Source organism: Gadus chalcogrammus, chromosome 5, assembly GCF_026213295.1.
Source record: "Gadus chalcogrammus isolate NIFS_2021 chromosome 5, NIFS_Gcha_1.0, whole genome shotgun sequence".
In the NCBI taxonomy this organism is placed as follows: domain Eukaryota; kingdom Metazoa; phylum Chordata; class Actinopteri; order Gadiformes; family Gadidae; genus Gadus; species Gadus chalcogrammus.
Window position 1 is genome coordinate 4,759,015 of NC_079416.1, and position 15,000 is coordinate 4,774,014.

The 15,000-nt window shown below is 42.8% G+C and overlaps 2 protein-coding genes across 3 annotated transcripts in view; both read right to left on the reverse strand.

Moving 5' to 3' along the window:
• Positions 1-2,032, reverse strand: part of LOC130382320 (DNA (cytosine-5)-methyltransferase 3A-like) — a 38,161-nt gene extending 36,129 nt beyond the window's left edge. For both annotated transcript variants that reach the window (XM_056589986.1, XM_056589987.1), the window contains exons 1-2: positions 1,925-2,032; positions 383-589 (exon numbers count right to left, since the gene is read on the reverse strand). In XM_056589986.1, coding sequence (XP_056445961.1) covers positions 383-457 — 75 coding nt within the window. In that variant the 5' untranslated portion in view covers positions 458-589; positions 1,925-2,032. The remainder of the gene's footprint in view (positions 1-382; positions 590-1,924) is intronic.
• A 2,351-nt stretch (positions 2,033-4,383) lies between these two features.
• Positions 4,384-15,000, reverse strand: part of dtnbb (dystrobrevin, beta b) — a 33,759-nt gene continuing 23,142 nt past the window's right edge. Inside the window, exons 15-21 of the mRNA XM_056591101.1 lie at positions 14,099-14,212; positions 12,662-12,758; positions 10,885-10,905; positions 8,903-9,056; positions 8,650-8,739; positions 8,070-8,123; positions 4,384-7,526 (exon numbers count right to left, since the gene is read on the reverse strand). Of these exons, the coding sequence (XP_056447076.1) occupies positions 7,501-7,526; positions 8,070-8,123; positions 8,650-8,739; positions 8,903-9,056; positions 10,885-10,905; positions 12,662-12,758; positions 14,099-14,212 (556 nt within the window). The 3' untranslated portion in view covers positions 4,384-7,500. The remainder of the gene's footprint in view (positions 7,527-8,069; positions 8,124-8,649; positions 8,740-8,902; positions 9,057-10,884; positions 10,906-12,661; positions 12,759-14,098; positions 14,213-15,000) is intronic.

The following is a 15,000-nucleotide window of genomic DNA, read 5'->3' on the forward strand; positions in this document are numbered from 1 at the left end:
TTGAGATACATACAGAGAAAGCCCTTATATATGTCAATCCCCTCCTCCACAAAAACACACACTCCCATACTACACACTTTCGATTGACACACACACACACACACACACACACTTGTTTCACTCTTTCACAAACACAGGCATGCACGCACACACACATAGACACCACTGAATCATTTCCTCTCCACGTCATTAGAACAATTAAAATAAGGTTGAAATTTAACTCTGTGACCCTCAAGTGTGAGTCGCCGTCGCCGTCACCCCCCCCCCCCCCCCCCCCCCCCCACACACACACACACACACAAAAGGAGCGGGGCTAGCCTCTTGATCTCAACAGGTCATGAAACATCAGACTCCTGAAGTGCGTTCCTGGTTAATGTCTTACCGGTCGGCTCCCCTGGGGACCACCACAGCTGCCGGGGCCTTTGAGCAGGGCAGACGAGCTGGAGGTGGACGGCATGGTGGTGGTGGGTTGCTGATGCTCTGGTTCTTGTCGCTCACTCTTATGGTCAAAGTCAATGGGTACGGTGAAAATGTTAGAGTCGCTAAAATAAAAACGATAGATGATCCCTCTTTCTGTCCACACGTCTACCTGCATAACAATTGGAGACAAAAGCCAAAAGGCATTTTTAGGGTTTTAGTGCAACAGAAGAAATATGGAGGGCAAAAAACACATTACATGTAATAGGTCGAGCCTGGTCCATGAGTGATAGACAGTTTATGAATTGTCTAAAGTGGTGAAAAACGACCTAAAAAAACTCAATGTTTTTGTCTATTCTTTAAATGCTTTTCGACAAGATGTGCCTGATATATTATATACGCATGTTAGTTTAGAGACATACACATTTATCTTCGTTTCTCATATGTAGACTAGCAATAGGGTCGGGTGCAACAGGCACGTGGATCAGGCGGCAGAGGCCTCGGCCTACTGTTGATTATATTGATGTTTAAGTTTTGTGATACATTGATTTAGCACATTGCATGGCGTGACACCTATAGAGCCCTATATGGCTTTTCGCCGCCTGTGGGGCCAGGCCATTTGACTCTGTAGATGTATTTAAGAGGTAAGAGCTTATTTGACGTGAGGCCTATATTACAATTGTACATTAATTAAATAATGCATTGTGCAACCATATAGGGGAAATAGCCTGTGATTATTAAATTGCAACTAACTGAACCTTTAAATAAGGCCTGCTGCACACCCCCGTCAGAAGACTGGACAATTTGCTCCTTACGCTCCGTCAGAACGGGCATTCTGGTTAAAACACACTCAGGAGCGGAGGGCTAGAATGTCCTGAACATAGGAAGCCGAGGTCCATCGTTCGGACTCGTTTGTTTGATGCCTGCCCCATGGATGGAACCGTTAATAAAACACCTATAACATCTAGCAGCTATATTCTTTATAATAATAATAATAATAATAATAATAATATACATTTTAAGGCCACACACGGTTCCATTTCCATGCGCATCTGGCCTGAATGATCCAGGTGTTTACAATGCATTCAGGCAAATAGAAGTAGCTGGTATTAATTATTCAATAGCCAACATGTTAAATGGTAAAGTTTTCGTTGTTTTTTTTGTTTTCTGTGTGTGCAGAGGAAGTGTGCTGATGACCCTCGGGGATGTACCTCTGTTACAGGCCACGGACGCACAGGGATAAAAACCCGTTATTCTCATGAGGCGTCTATTCTGTTTCACCGATCCGCTCTCTGTGGTGTGAATCCGGTTCAAGCGCACATCGCGATGTCTTATAACCGAATAAAGCGACAACATAACCTGATCGCTATTCCCCCTCGCAACGAAACGCCTTCCGCTCTCAGGGCTGGTGCGTATCGTGCCGAACGAGATCAGCCCTCCCCTGGACGAACCCAAAATGATTGAGGCTTGCGGATTCAAATGAAGTGTGAATCACGGTGCTCGTTACCCGTTTTTGCCAAGTCCCAGGCCAGACCCTTTATGTGTCTCTGCACTCCCGGAGCCTCCTTCCTCTTCTCTCCCCGTCCTCCGCCTCCCCAGCCGGCCAGCGCTCCTCCAGACGCTCCGCTCACTGCAGCCTGGGCCTGCGGGCTGTCGGACTGGGTGTCCGCACGGTCCTAAAGGCAGTCCTGTACACACCTCAATGTAGTCCAAATTGAATCCTAATTACAATAATTATCTACACAATAATACAATTCTAATCCTTATATCAGCCACATAGCAGCAACAATACAAGATACAGTTAATTAGGTTAGTAAAAAATAAGTAGCATCATAGATCACAATAATAAATATAATCATAAAATGAAATAAAGTAAGTAATAATTATAAACTAAGACAGTGGAAATATGTAATAGTGTAATAATAATGAGGTGTACTAAAGTGTAAATTGCTGGGTAAAGACATTTTGTTAAAAAGATGCTTAAACTTCCTTTAAGTGTTGTCGTTAAATGAAATGTGTAAGCCTATATAATTAACACAGTCCTCATCAAAGCTAGCAATTTAAAATCAATTATTTGCAACGGTAAACTGTATGAACGTTGTTTAAATCTAGCCTCTTTTGAACACATCTTCAATCATCAAATAACATTCAACAAACACATCTGTTTCCGTTTGTCCCAGCCTGTCAAATAATATCATTGAAGATCATAACCTTATGTGACTCTGTTATTTGTGTCAACGTCCCCGTGGCTAAGAGGGCGAAATAATAATAATAATATAATTAATATCTAGCATGAAAACAACAAATTGACTGGTTGGCCTATTGTGTTGCCTGTACTCCCTACCGCCACCAGAGGGAGACACAGGGAGCATAGGTCTATGTGAAAGGAGAAGAGTCTGTGCGTCGTGATGTCATGGCAATGACCCCCTCTATGTCGGAAGTATAGGATCATAGGGAAATTATATTGGTAGAAATTGTGTTTAAATAATTGTTTCGTAGTTAATCGTAAAACAATTTGGCATTATGCGCCGGTGACATTATTGTTTTTGAAACTGCTAGAGCATTGCTCGTGCTGCATGTGGCAAATCAAAGTGTTGATTAAAAAAATCATTCATCAAAAAATAGCGGGATCTGCAACAACAATCTCTCTCTCTGGGCTTTCCTGGTTTTGAGTAAACGGGAACGAGGGTTCAAATGAGGACAGCAGAAGGACCACTCACAACCAACAGATGATACCAGAGTACTGGGTGTGTTCTACCACCCCCCTCCTCTAGCCTGTTGCTCTGTAAATATTGTGTATTGGCCGGAGAATTGTACATGTATCAGTTGAGGGATATTTTATAGTCTTGGTATAGGCAGTTGTCTTAGGTTATAATTCATCCTGTAACATATGAACAGCCCAAACTATTTTATGTACGTTTTCCAGCATTTAACAATCCAGTAGCGCAGATGTCCTCCAATCAATTTTCCTGAAGGTCACTGTTCAGCAGATTTATAAAATCAGGCGCAAATAATACCAATATGTAAACAAACATCACTGTCAATCTTTCTGAGAGTAAAAAAATTGCAAATGCAGTTAGTTATACGAGATAAAAAAGGCTTAATAATCACACACAAACCAGGCCATATTTTAAATCTCTTTTAATATAGTTCACAATTTATTTATGTATTTACAAAAGACAGTGGCCATGTGACATTAAACTATGATTCTGTCAAATGAACACGAGGAAACACACATACATGCACTCACACATACACACACCCACACACAAAAACACCCACACACTCACACACACACACACACACACACATAAATAACATCAGGAGAGCTGCTTTTGTCCCTTTCCACATCATTGCAAATCAAATCAATCAATCAAATCAATACATTAAACACAGGCTCTGAGTACTTTGTAAGATGTGTACTATCATGCAGAATCTGGTACATAGAGTATCCAGTGTTGCCTGCTTCTTGCCAGCTGCGTTGGTGGTAGTGGTGGTGACGTGGGCGACTGTATTGCACCGTAGTAGCAGAGAGAGTGGTCATACATACTAGTGTAGGGCTTCTTGAACCTTTTTATCTCGGGCCCGAAAGACAAAATAATTTTTTGTCTTTCCACATTGCTCATTCCGAAAACTCAGATCTGGGAATTAGCCATTCCAGTTCGCCCAGAGTTTATCAGAGTGTTCAGTGCTTTTTCAGTTTAAGAAACGCTGCTCTCATGCTTCGCTATGGGAATGAGAGCTTGGAGGTTATTTTAACACAGGTGGAACCCTTTGAAACACATGGGTTAGCTTCAGGCCGTTCCGTGAATTAATAGGCGACAAATAACCACACACTAATGCGGATATACTCTTAGACACGGTATTGATAAAACACACTTCTGCAAACTATTTTTGGCACAGACGGAAAAAGGCTCCACAATTGTGTGTCCCTGGACCTCCCCTTCCCTCCCCCAACACCCTATTCCCACAATCCCCATTCAACCTCTCCTCCCTCCTTCACCCCCATAAAGCAACAAATCAAGTCAGATTTTCAAGGACACAGACGAAAACCTCTGCAAATGGAGCCGGAGAAGCCGTGGTATTTGCGGAATGGTTACGCCACACATATCAACATTTAGACAACATCTAAAGAGGCACAAGTAAATCAAAAAGGTAACACAGCTCGACATTGCATTCCAATGAGTGGCCAGTGTGAAAGGGGAAGACAGGAATTCGCTCCTCTCACTCTCTCTCTCAGTTTTTTCCCCCTTTTCTATTAACTCGGTTTCGGAAATTAATTTCTGACCTTCACGGTCAGACGGAGCCTCCGATGGAACAGTATTGCTTGCAAAGTGTTCACAGAGTTTTAAAAAACATGAGTGTCAATCAATCATACTCCAACAGAGAGCGACACGATGTCAAGAGCAACATCGTGGCTTCCAATTTTTGACGAAATGATGAATATAATCACGGCGATCGTACAAGACAGAAGCGGTGTGACAACAAACGTGGCGATAAGAAGAACAGAACGGAAAGCATCACGTCAGCAAACAACAACTTTCTTGCTGTCATTATTGGGTTTCTTGACACAGTGTTACAGGTGTGTTCAGACCTTATACTTTGTTTATATTTAGCTTATAGTGTACACATCTAGCTGCAAAGCATTTGGTACGCCGCCACTCTCCACTCCGTTTCCTTAAGTGCAGTTTATCTGGTGGAAGGCTGATGTTTGACTAGGCGACCAACAAACTGTCTTTATTTCCCTCATGGGCCAAATACATTGCTCCGAATATTTTTCCACACTGTAGTGTGTCACAGCCAGACATTATGCAGTCTCAAAGTAGAGTAACAGCTACTCTCAATCTAGCACGCAAAAACAACAAGAACAAGAAATCAATTATGGAGAACTAAAGACAGGCCCATTGCCATTCTGATTCAAGTAGATATCCTTTTAATGTGGGATAGATTCATAATTATGGCCAGGTATCATTCATTATCCATGCCAGGCACACACACACACACACACACACACACACACACACACACACACACACACACACACACACACACACACACACACACACACACACACACACACACACACACACACACACACACACACACACACACACACTAAACAATAAACTATCCGTCTGAATATTCCATTGCTTTAGAATATGTTTCCTTCAAGCCATTCACATTCTCAGTCCCTTTGTGGACACCTCAGAGAACAACAAAACAAAACAAAATATACTCGGAGGAGGATAGGATTCGGTAAAGCAGCACTAACTTAAAATAATATGAAATCATTAAAGCGCAAAAAATTAAATCCAAGGGAAAAAGAAAAACTGTACATCCAAGTTTAGGAATCTGGATTTGTTACCCTAGTTGCACTGGGATTTGAAAATGGACAGATTGGATTTTGGATTGACACTGAACCGTTTTAAAAACCTTCCCAATATAATTTCACTCTAGCCAGTCTCTTATGACCATCACCATTACGTTACACACAGTAGATCTACAGTCCCTGAGTGGCTACGATCATTGCACATACACTATTGTCACCAAAGCCTTTTCTACATCTATATAATGCTATCCTTACATTTTGAATCTACTTACTTATACTTTCTTCACTTCTTTTTCCTCCCTTACCTACTCACTATGTGTCTATTCTGTAATTTGAAAACAAAAGTCCCTAATCCTTTGACTCTAGCTAGCTAAACATCGTTGAGGTACGTACTTTCAAGCTAGCCCGTTTATTTGGAAGGAGGCACCATGCTGTGGAAAAGTTAAAATGCCCTTCAAGGTTGGTTGGTACTTGGTTCTATAAGTTACTGGGACAAAACATTTACTAATAAGTGAGTGTATTTTCAGATACCAACCCCACTCTATGCTAGCGCTAACAAAACAGCCCATGGTATTTTCAAGCATGGCTTGGCGAGCACACAGCAGTCTGTAACTACTCAGTGAGCTTGATAGGGGCACTCTATTCTAGAAATATTATGTATAGACAGTATGGTCTAGATATTCTACATCTAGGATAGCTTATATCCAAGTTCAAGAGATTGTTCTTTTTTTGGGGATGGGGGTGGAATTCGCTGTTTCAAACCTCTTTTATTGAAACTTGGTTTCCGGTCATTGATATAATACTTGATGAACTATTGCCACTGAAACCAATTACAGAAGAAAGCTGCCATTGTTTTCGGACTTGAGCGTTCTGCTTTTGTTTATATTGGCATGGATCAGCGATTTACAGAGGCTTACTGGATTCCTTTGGGAAAAAAGATTTCCCTGCCTACTGTTTTGTAATTGCAACAATGTTTTTTCCAACTGAATGCATCACGGTTTTATAGTAATCGCATTTAGACATTTTAAGAATCCATATATGATTTCATCCTTTAGTAAATAAGATGTCAGAATATGCCTCTGACATATCAACTCAAACACAGCTGTACAGCAGATAATATAAATTTGCAATTTGAAATCCCAAGGCTGGCTGTTGTTCCGAAAAGCCTCAGGTAAGCTGACATAAACCCACATAGAGTTGGAGTGACACGGCACCGTGTCCAATGAGTGTCATGCACAAAAACCAAAATGAATAAAACTAAATAATACCACAGCTAATGTACAAAAGCAATGAATGGCAACGTGTCATGAAAATATAAATTGTCATTATAGGATGGGGGAGGTTATTGGCAGGGTTTGTTCCCTTAAGTCACATGTTGACAGTATTATTTAATACAGATTGGCCTTCCTCGACGAGGAGAGAAAGTTCAGGGGAAGAGAAAGCACATTAAAGCCATTCCTTAGCAGACATGAATTAAAATGGTCAGTTAAATTACAGCAGTTTGTTTGTTTTGTACACACAACAATATACACTCGCTAAATAATTTCATTTTTTGTTCTTCTCTCTGGCGAGTTGCAAGGATACCTGTGGTGTCAACACAGTGAAGTCCTGGTAGAGTACAGCATGCAATAACTCTACGTGCTAACGCCATCGGGAGACTGGCGGTGGAGGTGGTTGTGGTGGTGTGGTGGGGGTTTGCGTGCCTTAACCAGGTGACCACTGGTGGATGGAGCTTCAGATTTTTGTTCCTGTCCTCAGTGCTTCTGTACCCTCCCTGTGCCTGGATGCAAAGATATAAAATTGTGTTTAGAATTTCAGCGAAAGAGAAACCAGCGGCAGCTAGCCGATTGTAAATATCGACAAAACATGCATGACTGATGGTGAAAGATGATGCAATTACACGGCTAGCAACCAGCGTTTCTGGGTTACTTTTTTTTCATTGCAGTCTAAATTGGATGGTATGCTTTCATTATTCTCAGCCTCACTAGAAACATTTAAATGTACGATTTTTCTTTTTGAATGTTGTAAAGCCAACCAACCGCAAATTGTGTGCGGGTGACAAGCTTCTAGTGATGCGCAAATGGCGTAACTTATTTTTTATACACAAATCAATTAATAAATAATCTAGCCAATGGTTGACCATTGGCTATAGAAGTTCAACTTTACTCAACGGGACTGAGTGTTGGTTTGTTATGGTTAGCAGTAAAAGACAGTTTTGACTGGAATCTGTTAAAAGATGTGTTACAACACTGTCCCTGATATTTGTGTGGCAGACTTCTCTTTGACCCTTTTAAATGAAACAAGGGGCGGGCTAGCTGCCTACCTCTCTCCCTGCCGTTCCTCATGTTGGCCTCCTCCTCCTCCACGAGGTCGTCCACTGTAAAGACGACACCACAGAGAAACTCAGTCCACAATCAAATCCCCCTTAGCAGTACACACACACTCTGGGAAGAACGTTCACAGGAGAGGAAGGTGTTAGACAAAGGAGAGAAGCACAGTGGAAGTGACCACTGGAGTTTGGGGACTTGAAATGGCGCCAGCAAAAAAACAACTGATGCTTTGGAAGCTTATATTCTGAAGGCTGAACATTGGAAACACTACTCATCCCGTTCCACTGTGGGAGTTAATCTCTGCTTCCGTCACAGTCGATACCCTGAGGGCGGCGATCGTGGGCACGCTGACGCCGGTGTCACAGTAAAACCAAAGCGAAACATTGCGTTGGATCCACATTTCCTCTGCTTTATTGATGCAACAGAATCCCCAATAAAACAGCAATCAAGGATCCTGAGGACACGTCGATATCCCAGAGTACAAAGAGACGAAGAAACCAATTTAGGTAGGAACACGACCAACCCACCACGATGGTAATACATGGAGGTTGACAGAGGACGCCGGGGACTGACCTGAGTGGAGCTCTTTCACCAGCGACGACATTGTGTTTGTGATTGAGTCTGCAGCCACAAGCAGGTCATTCCGGAGGTTTCTAGGCACACCTAGGGAGGGGGCGAGGTCATTTTGATATGCATTTTTTCATTACGAGATAACTGCAGGAGTAAACACATCTGTATTTCTTAATCCAGTGAGTTGGCGCCCAGCAGGTGCATGTGAGCGGACTCAGAGCAGTGTGAGAGAACAAGGTCACAGAGTGAGGCTCACCCTGAGCAAAGGCCTCCAGCACGTCTCCTCCCACCCCGGCCAGGCAGTCCTGGGGGGTGTGGGTGGGCGTGGAGCCCGCCGACGTGGAGCGTATGGGCATGGGCATAGAGCAGCCGGCGCCGTGGCTCGGGGAGGAATGGGGGGAGCCGCCCGACTGAGACCAGAGAGGTCAACGAGAAAGAGAGGGAAAAAAGAGTCTCCTTTTTAATACATATAATATGTGTTGAAATGTATTCCTGAATTCAGCCATCTTAGTTAAAGCCACTGCTGAAAGATATCTCTGAATTTAACCATCTCATTTATAGCAGCACTACAAGGCATTCTTGAATTAAACCATCTAAATTAAAGACTACGGTGAACACTATTAAACACTACGGTATCGTAGAATAGAATCTAGATCAACGCAGCCATAAAATGTTCACAAACGCAGGTAGACGTGAAGAAGGTCCCATTTTAAAAACCCTCCAACAGTAGGAAATGCATCTAGTGGATCTAGTAGGGGAGCTCAGTAGTAGATAAGTATTGCCTCACAGGCTTCACAACGGAGAGTTTCATTAAAGCTAACATATGGAAAACATAACCTCACTACTTTCCTATTGCAGTGAGGCCAGGACACTCACGCCCAACACCACTCTTTCTCTCGCTCTCTTCCTCTCTCTCTCTCTCGTTCTCTCTTCCTCTCTCTCTCGTTCTCTCTTCCTCTCTCTCTCGTTCTCTCTTCCTCTCTCTCTCGTTCTCTCTTCCTCTCTCTCTCGTTCTCTCTTCCTCTCTCTCTCGTTCTCTCTTCCTCTCTCTCTCGTTCTCTCTTCCTCTCTCTCTCGTTCTCTCTTCCTCTCACTCTCTCAGGTTCTGTGTTCTCGCTCTCTCAATCTCTGTCCTTTTCTCCTTCAATCTATCTCCATTTCTACATGGCTCTCTCCATCATATTCTCTCTCTACTCCGCCTTCTTTGCTTTCCTTTCTCTCTGTCCCCCACTCTCTTTCTGTCCTTGTGTGTGTATGGCGCAAGTTCCATGCCACATGGCAGTGAGCCAGGCAGCAGATGGCTAGCCCAACCTCGGCCTTGGCTGAGGTTCTGTGTAGAGGGCTAGAGGCTAGAGGAGGTTTCTACTGATTAAAGGAGATCTGACATGGGGGCCAGTGAGTAGCACACCGCCCCCTCCCCCCAGACACCCCAGGACCCCATGCAGTTTGAGATACCTCCTGTAGCCAGACTGTAGCGCTGCTGCCTCACACCAACTGGCCCTTAAAACCACAACACCACTGGTAGATTAGTTAGCATTGTGAGTGCGCTTTAGGTTAAACACAGGCTAACGTGTCACAGGCTGTCATTGGCTGATCTGGTTATCAGGTGATGAGATACTGATATGGAACACCTGGGCCACACTTATTGGACTGAACTGAAGGGCTTTCACAGGGGAACAGGCCGCCCTGACGCCCCAGAATGAGAAACACCTCTGATTAGTATTTATTGGCTGGTTTGGCTCTTTTTTTTTTTTTTTTTTTGTCTGAAGTACTCCTATTAAGTGAATATCCATGTTGCCTATGAAACAACCGAGTGGGGTGGGTATAGGAGCAATGCAGCTGCAGTAACTACCATTATCATCGTCATCATCATCATCATCATCATCATCACCATCATCACTATCATCACCACCATCGCTATCATCACCACCACCATCATCCCTATCATCACCACAATCATCATCATCACCATAATCATCAGCACCATAATAATCACTATCATCATACTGCTCATCATCATCACCGTCAAACATCATCATCATTATTCATCATCATCATCAAAGGGTTAAACTCACTGGAGCTGCAGTATGGCCGCTATGTGCTCTTATTTAAGGACAGAGGCTTAAAGATCATATTAAACGTTTCTGAATCCTCTCCAAGCGGGGGCTTAGAGTTAGGATCGAGAGGGGCTTGAGTTGGTCATGAATAGGGGGGGGGGGGGGGGGGTGTCACACTTACGGTCTGTTTCTGCTCCTCGTCCTGCAGCAGCCAGCAGGGTGCGGATTGAGGGGAAGGGAGGAGGGAAAGAGAGGAGAAGAGAGCCAGAGATTGAGAGACTGAACGCTGGCCCCAAAAAGAAGAAGGGATTAATGTCCATGACATGCACAGTACGGGCGAGGGAGTTCTAGAAACACATGCAGACCACCAACACTCAGAGCTCATCTTGTACGGGGAGCTGACATCGATAGAACCTGCAGGGAGCTGAAAGCTTTCAGAGTGGTAGAGTAGGTTGATTAGATCGATTCGGGGGAGGGTAGGTCGGGTGTTGGGGTTGAGTGAATTCAGGTCCATTTTATTTGTATAGTCCTTGATCCCAGTTGCGGCCTCAATGGGCTTCACCGGCCAGCGTCAGGACATTAGCCCATCTAACCCTAGACCGAGATCAACCTCCCCTAACACAAATCGACGAAGACACCTTGGACACAGGGGAGGGGTACTCTGCGCTTTCCTTCTGAAGCATGAACTAAAATGGACTCTATTCATATTTCAGATGGAATATTTGCGTAGATGTCAGGAGCGTGGAGGCGTAGATCACAGTTGAGACATGTTTTGACATGAAAAGTATAATTGTGTTAAATTTCTTTGTCATGTTGTTGTGACGCAGATCGGTCAACTCGTAGAACAGAGGTGTTAATCTCAACCAGATACTTGAATGGTCAAATTAAAGTAAAAAATAATAATTATATATCTATAAATCATAATAATAAATAATAAATATAACCCAAGCAGTGATTAACGGGGTCCAAGCAAAATTAAAGGTCAAGAACAAACTAATGGAAGATAGATATGGAAGATATAGAAATATGACATAATTATGAAGGAAAGATGTTCCCCTTATTGCCATACTGTGCCTCAGGATTTCAGGTGAGTGTGCTGCAGAGCAATGGCCGAATGTCATGTTCAGCTTGTTCATAATGCTCTAATCTCTCAACCTAAGATTCACCAGTACAAGGCATTATCGCTTTGAGCCACTGACAAACCTGTACTGTAGCCTCATTCACATGTTGAAAATGTCAATTGATAAGCACACATCAAGAAAACAGATTACAGATCTGAAAATTTGCACTGTTAATGGTATACAACTAATGATAGTCGTAGGGTAGTTATACAATAACAATTATATAGGAAGGTAATATAGGAAAAATGGGCTGAGACTGTGGACGTTTGACCTTTCTGTGAAATTGTGGGAAAAGTAAAAATAAATTAGAGCAGAATACCTGGGTGAAAAGATGCATCTGATTTTAGAGATTAGGGAGAAATAAGGCTAATTCATAATTTTTTTAAATAGCACCTCCTTTGGGTGCAGTACCACAATCTGAGTTTATGGGTGTGGGAGGTATGGGTATCCACCAAATGATAGTTGTATGTTTTTTTATACAATAACAAAACGGCCATGTAAGAAAAATGGGCTAACTGTTCCAAATTCATTGGCCAATATTTCTGAAATAGAACTAAATTAAAAAAAATCTGTTTGGTAACTAGTGAGGCTTGGTCAAAAGATTTTATGCGGCGATTTTGGTAAATTTTTGATTATTTTTGTAGCCTGTGAATCTTTTTATCATGTTTAGATTTCTATGAAATTGTTTTAGGGGTATGGGCTGCAGTATGACTTTACAGAATTTGAGGGAAAAATTAACGGTACAGAAACAATAGGGGACCAAACCACTTCGCTGTTCGGACCCCTGATAATAATCCGACCCAGCATGGGGGGGATCAGAACATGGTGGGGCGGTACCTTCAGCAGCCTCATCAGCCCCTCCAGCTGCACCATCAGCTCACGCCGGCTCTCCTGTAGGGCTGACATGCGGCGCTCCAGCTCGTCCTTCCTGTGTCTGGACGACACAACGGTACGTCAGGACGCCTCCGGCGTTGGTGTTACGCTCCACGCGCAGAGTTGCATGTTGTGTATATTCTATGTGATGTATTCTATGTTCTGTGTTGTTTATGGACCAATGTACCGCTTTCTAGGTTGTTGTTCTATGCTCTGGGTTAAACGGTTCTATGGCCTAGGTTCTATGTTTATGTTCTACGGTGTATGAAGCTACCTGATGATCTGACGGACTGTTTTCTAAAATAAAAAGAGGAACGCTTATTAATCACAACTTACCCAACAATATTGTGAGGACAAACAAATGATCAGCGATCTACTTTGACACAATCATATTTATCCTTCACCTCATAAATTAAGGAATTTGAATTTACTAAGATGAAAACATATTCATTCTTTGATCGATTTTTAAATGATATAGAAAAATGATATCCAAACGCTACCAATAGTCAAACGATGTAGGAGGTGGAACGTTATGCAGATCACCGCCCTCTAGTGTCCACATGCTGTACTACATTGTGACTAATTCAAGATGCACAGAGCCAGAGTGCTCGTGCTTGTCTGCCGGGCATGTTGTCCAACACACTCAGAACCAGCTGCTTCCTCCAGACTATCTATCTCCACACATTCTTCCATGCCCAGAGGCCAGAGAAAACCAACACCGGACCCAAAACATTTCTCTCCATCATAATAAACAACCTGGCTCCATTCACAGATTATGTTGCCATAAATCTATAGGTCGACCGCTATCTTGTCTAAGCTGTTGGAATTCCAGCCCTGACTTGGTGGAATGCAGATATTCTATCCAGCAAGCCTATCTAAATGTATTATCACTCAGAGGAGTCCAGCAGGACTCAGCGAGTCTCCCTGAGGGTTGCTTTAGAAAGTTAATCCACCGTTTTCACCATCATGTTAAAGGATGATGGTGTATATATATCTGCTGAATCATCGTTTACATTTTAAGAGGTTTTGGAATAACATTTGTAATGTATTCACCAGTAAAACGATCTTGTACTCTCTTATCCTTTGTGTAGAAATATATTTAGTATATATATATATATATATATATATATGTATATATGTAGTATAGGATGCAATACTTAGTTAGGGAAAATAGATTTTTGCATCAGGATATACAGGAATTATTCTCATATTGTACTTATACTTGGGTCACCCTGCAAGACGTCACATAGTCCATGTATCTGCCTAGGTTTGACTCACATACACAGATTCTCAATTCATCATTGAAATTGTTTATGAGGTGTCATTATCAGGTTAAAATCGTTATCTGTTGGACTCTCCCCAGAGGAAGGTGATGGTGAAGGTGGGATTGTTTTGGCGTACCTGAGTAGCCGTAGCTCGGCCAGCAGGGTGGGGTTCTGCTGGGCCTTCTCAGGGGTGGGCTGAGATGCCTGCTCGTGTTCCAGACGCAGGCGCTGGATCTCCTGGAGAATCTCCCTGGAGAGGAGTGAACCCCGGTCGTCAGGGGGCACCGACACAGACCGCCCCCGAGCCTCACAGACCTCCTCACCCTGACTTCTAGCATTCATTCTGTCCTTGTTCTGGCCTTATTGCATCATACCTCACCTTATCATGTCTCATCATATCAAAACTTAACATATTTTGTCTTAACAAATCTCAACATGGATATTATTAATACATCTTATCTTACCATAAAGTTGCAATTTGTATGATTGAGCCCCTCCCAGATAGTAAGAGTTCTGTCTATTCTATCTTTGGATGATGCGATATAGTGTCGCTCGCATTGGCTGGGGGGGCGTGAGTGGGAGGGCTTTTGGGAGTTTTGTAGTAAGATTTTTGTTAACAAAGAGGGGTATGCACTGGCCGACATTTTCTATTTGTGTTCATCTTATTGATAAAATTATCGAGATCAAAAGCGATCAAAATTGACAGCAGTTATTTCAAGGTAGTTTGTAAAAATGTTACACTTTGCAACTTTACCATATCTTATGATATCTAGACTTATGATCCTATCTTCTCTCCTTTTCTCTCATCGTATCGTATCTTGTCTTAAGATATCTTGACATCTTGTATCTCGTCACACGGTATATCATCCTCTCTGAGCGTATCCTCGCATTGGATCTGACCTCAGAGCCTGCAGGAAGACATGTGTTTTATTAAGACCTGTCGTCCGGCCTCTGCTATGTTTCTTTCTGAATAGTGAATGCAGTGTATTTATAGATCACTCCTCTTGCCGGTACTGACACTGAGAGAGAGATATAGAG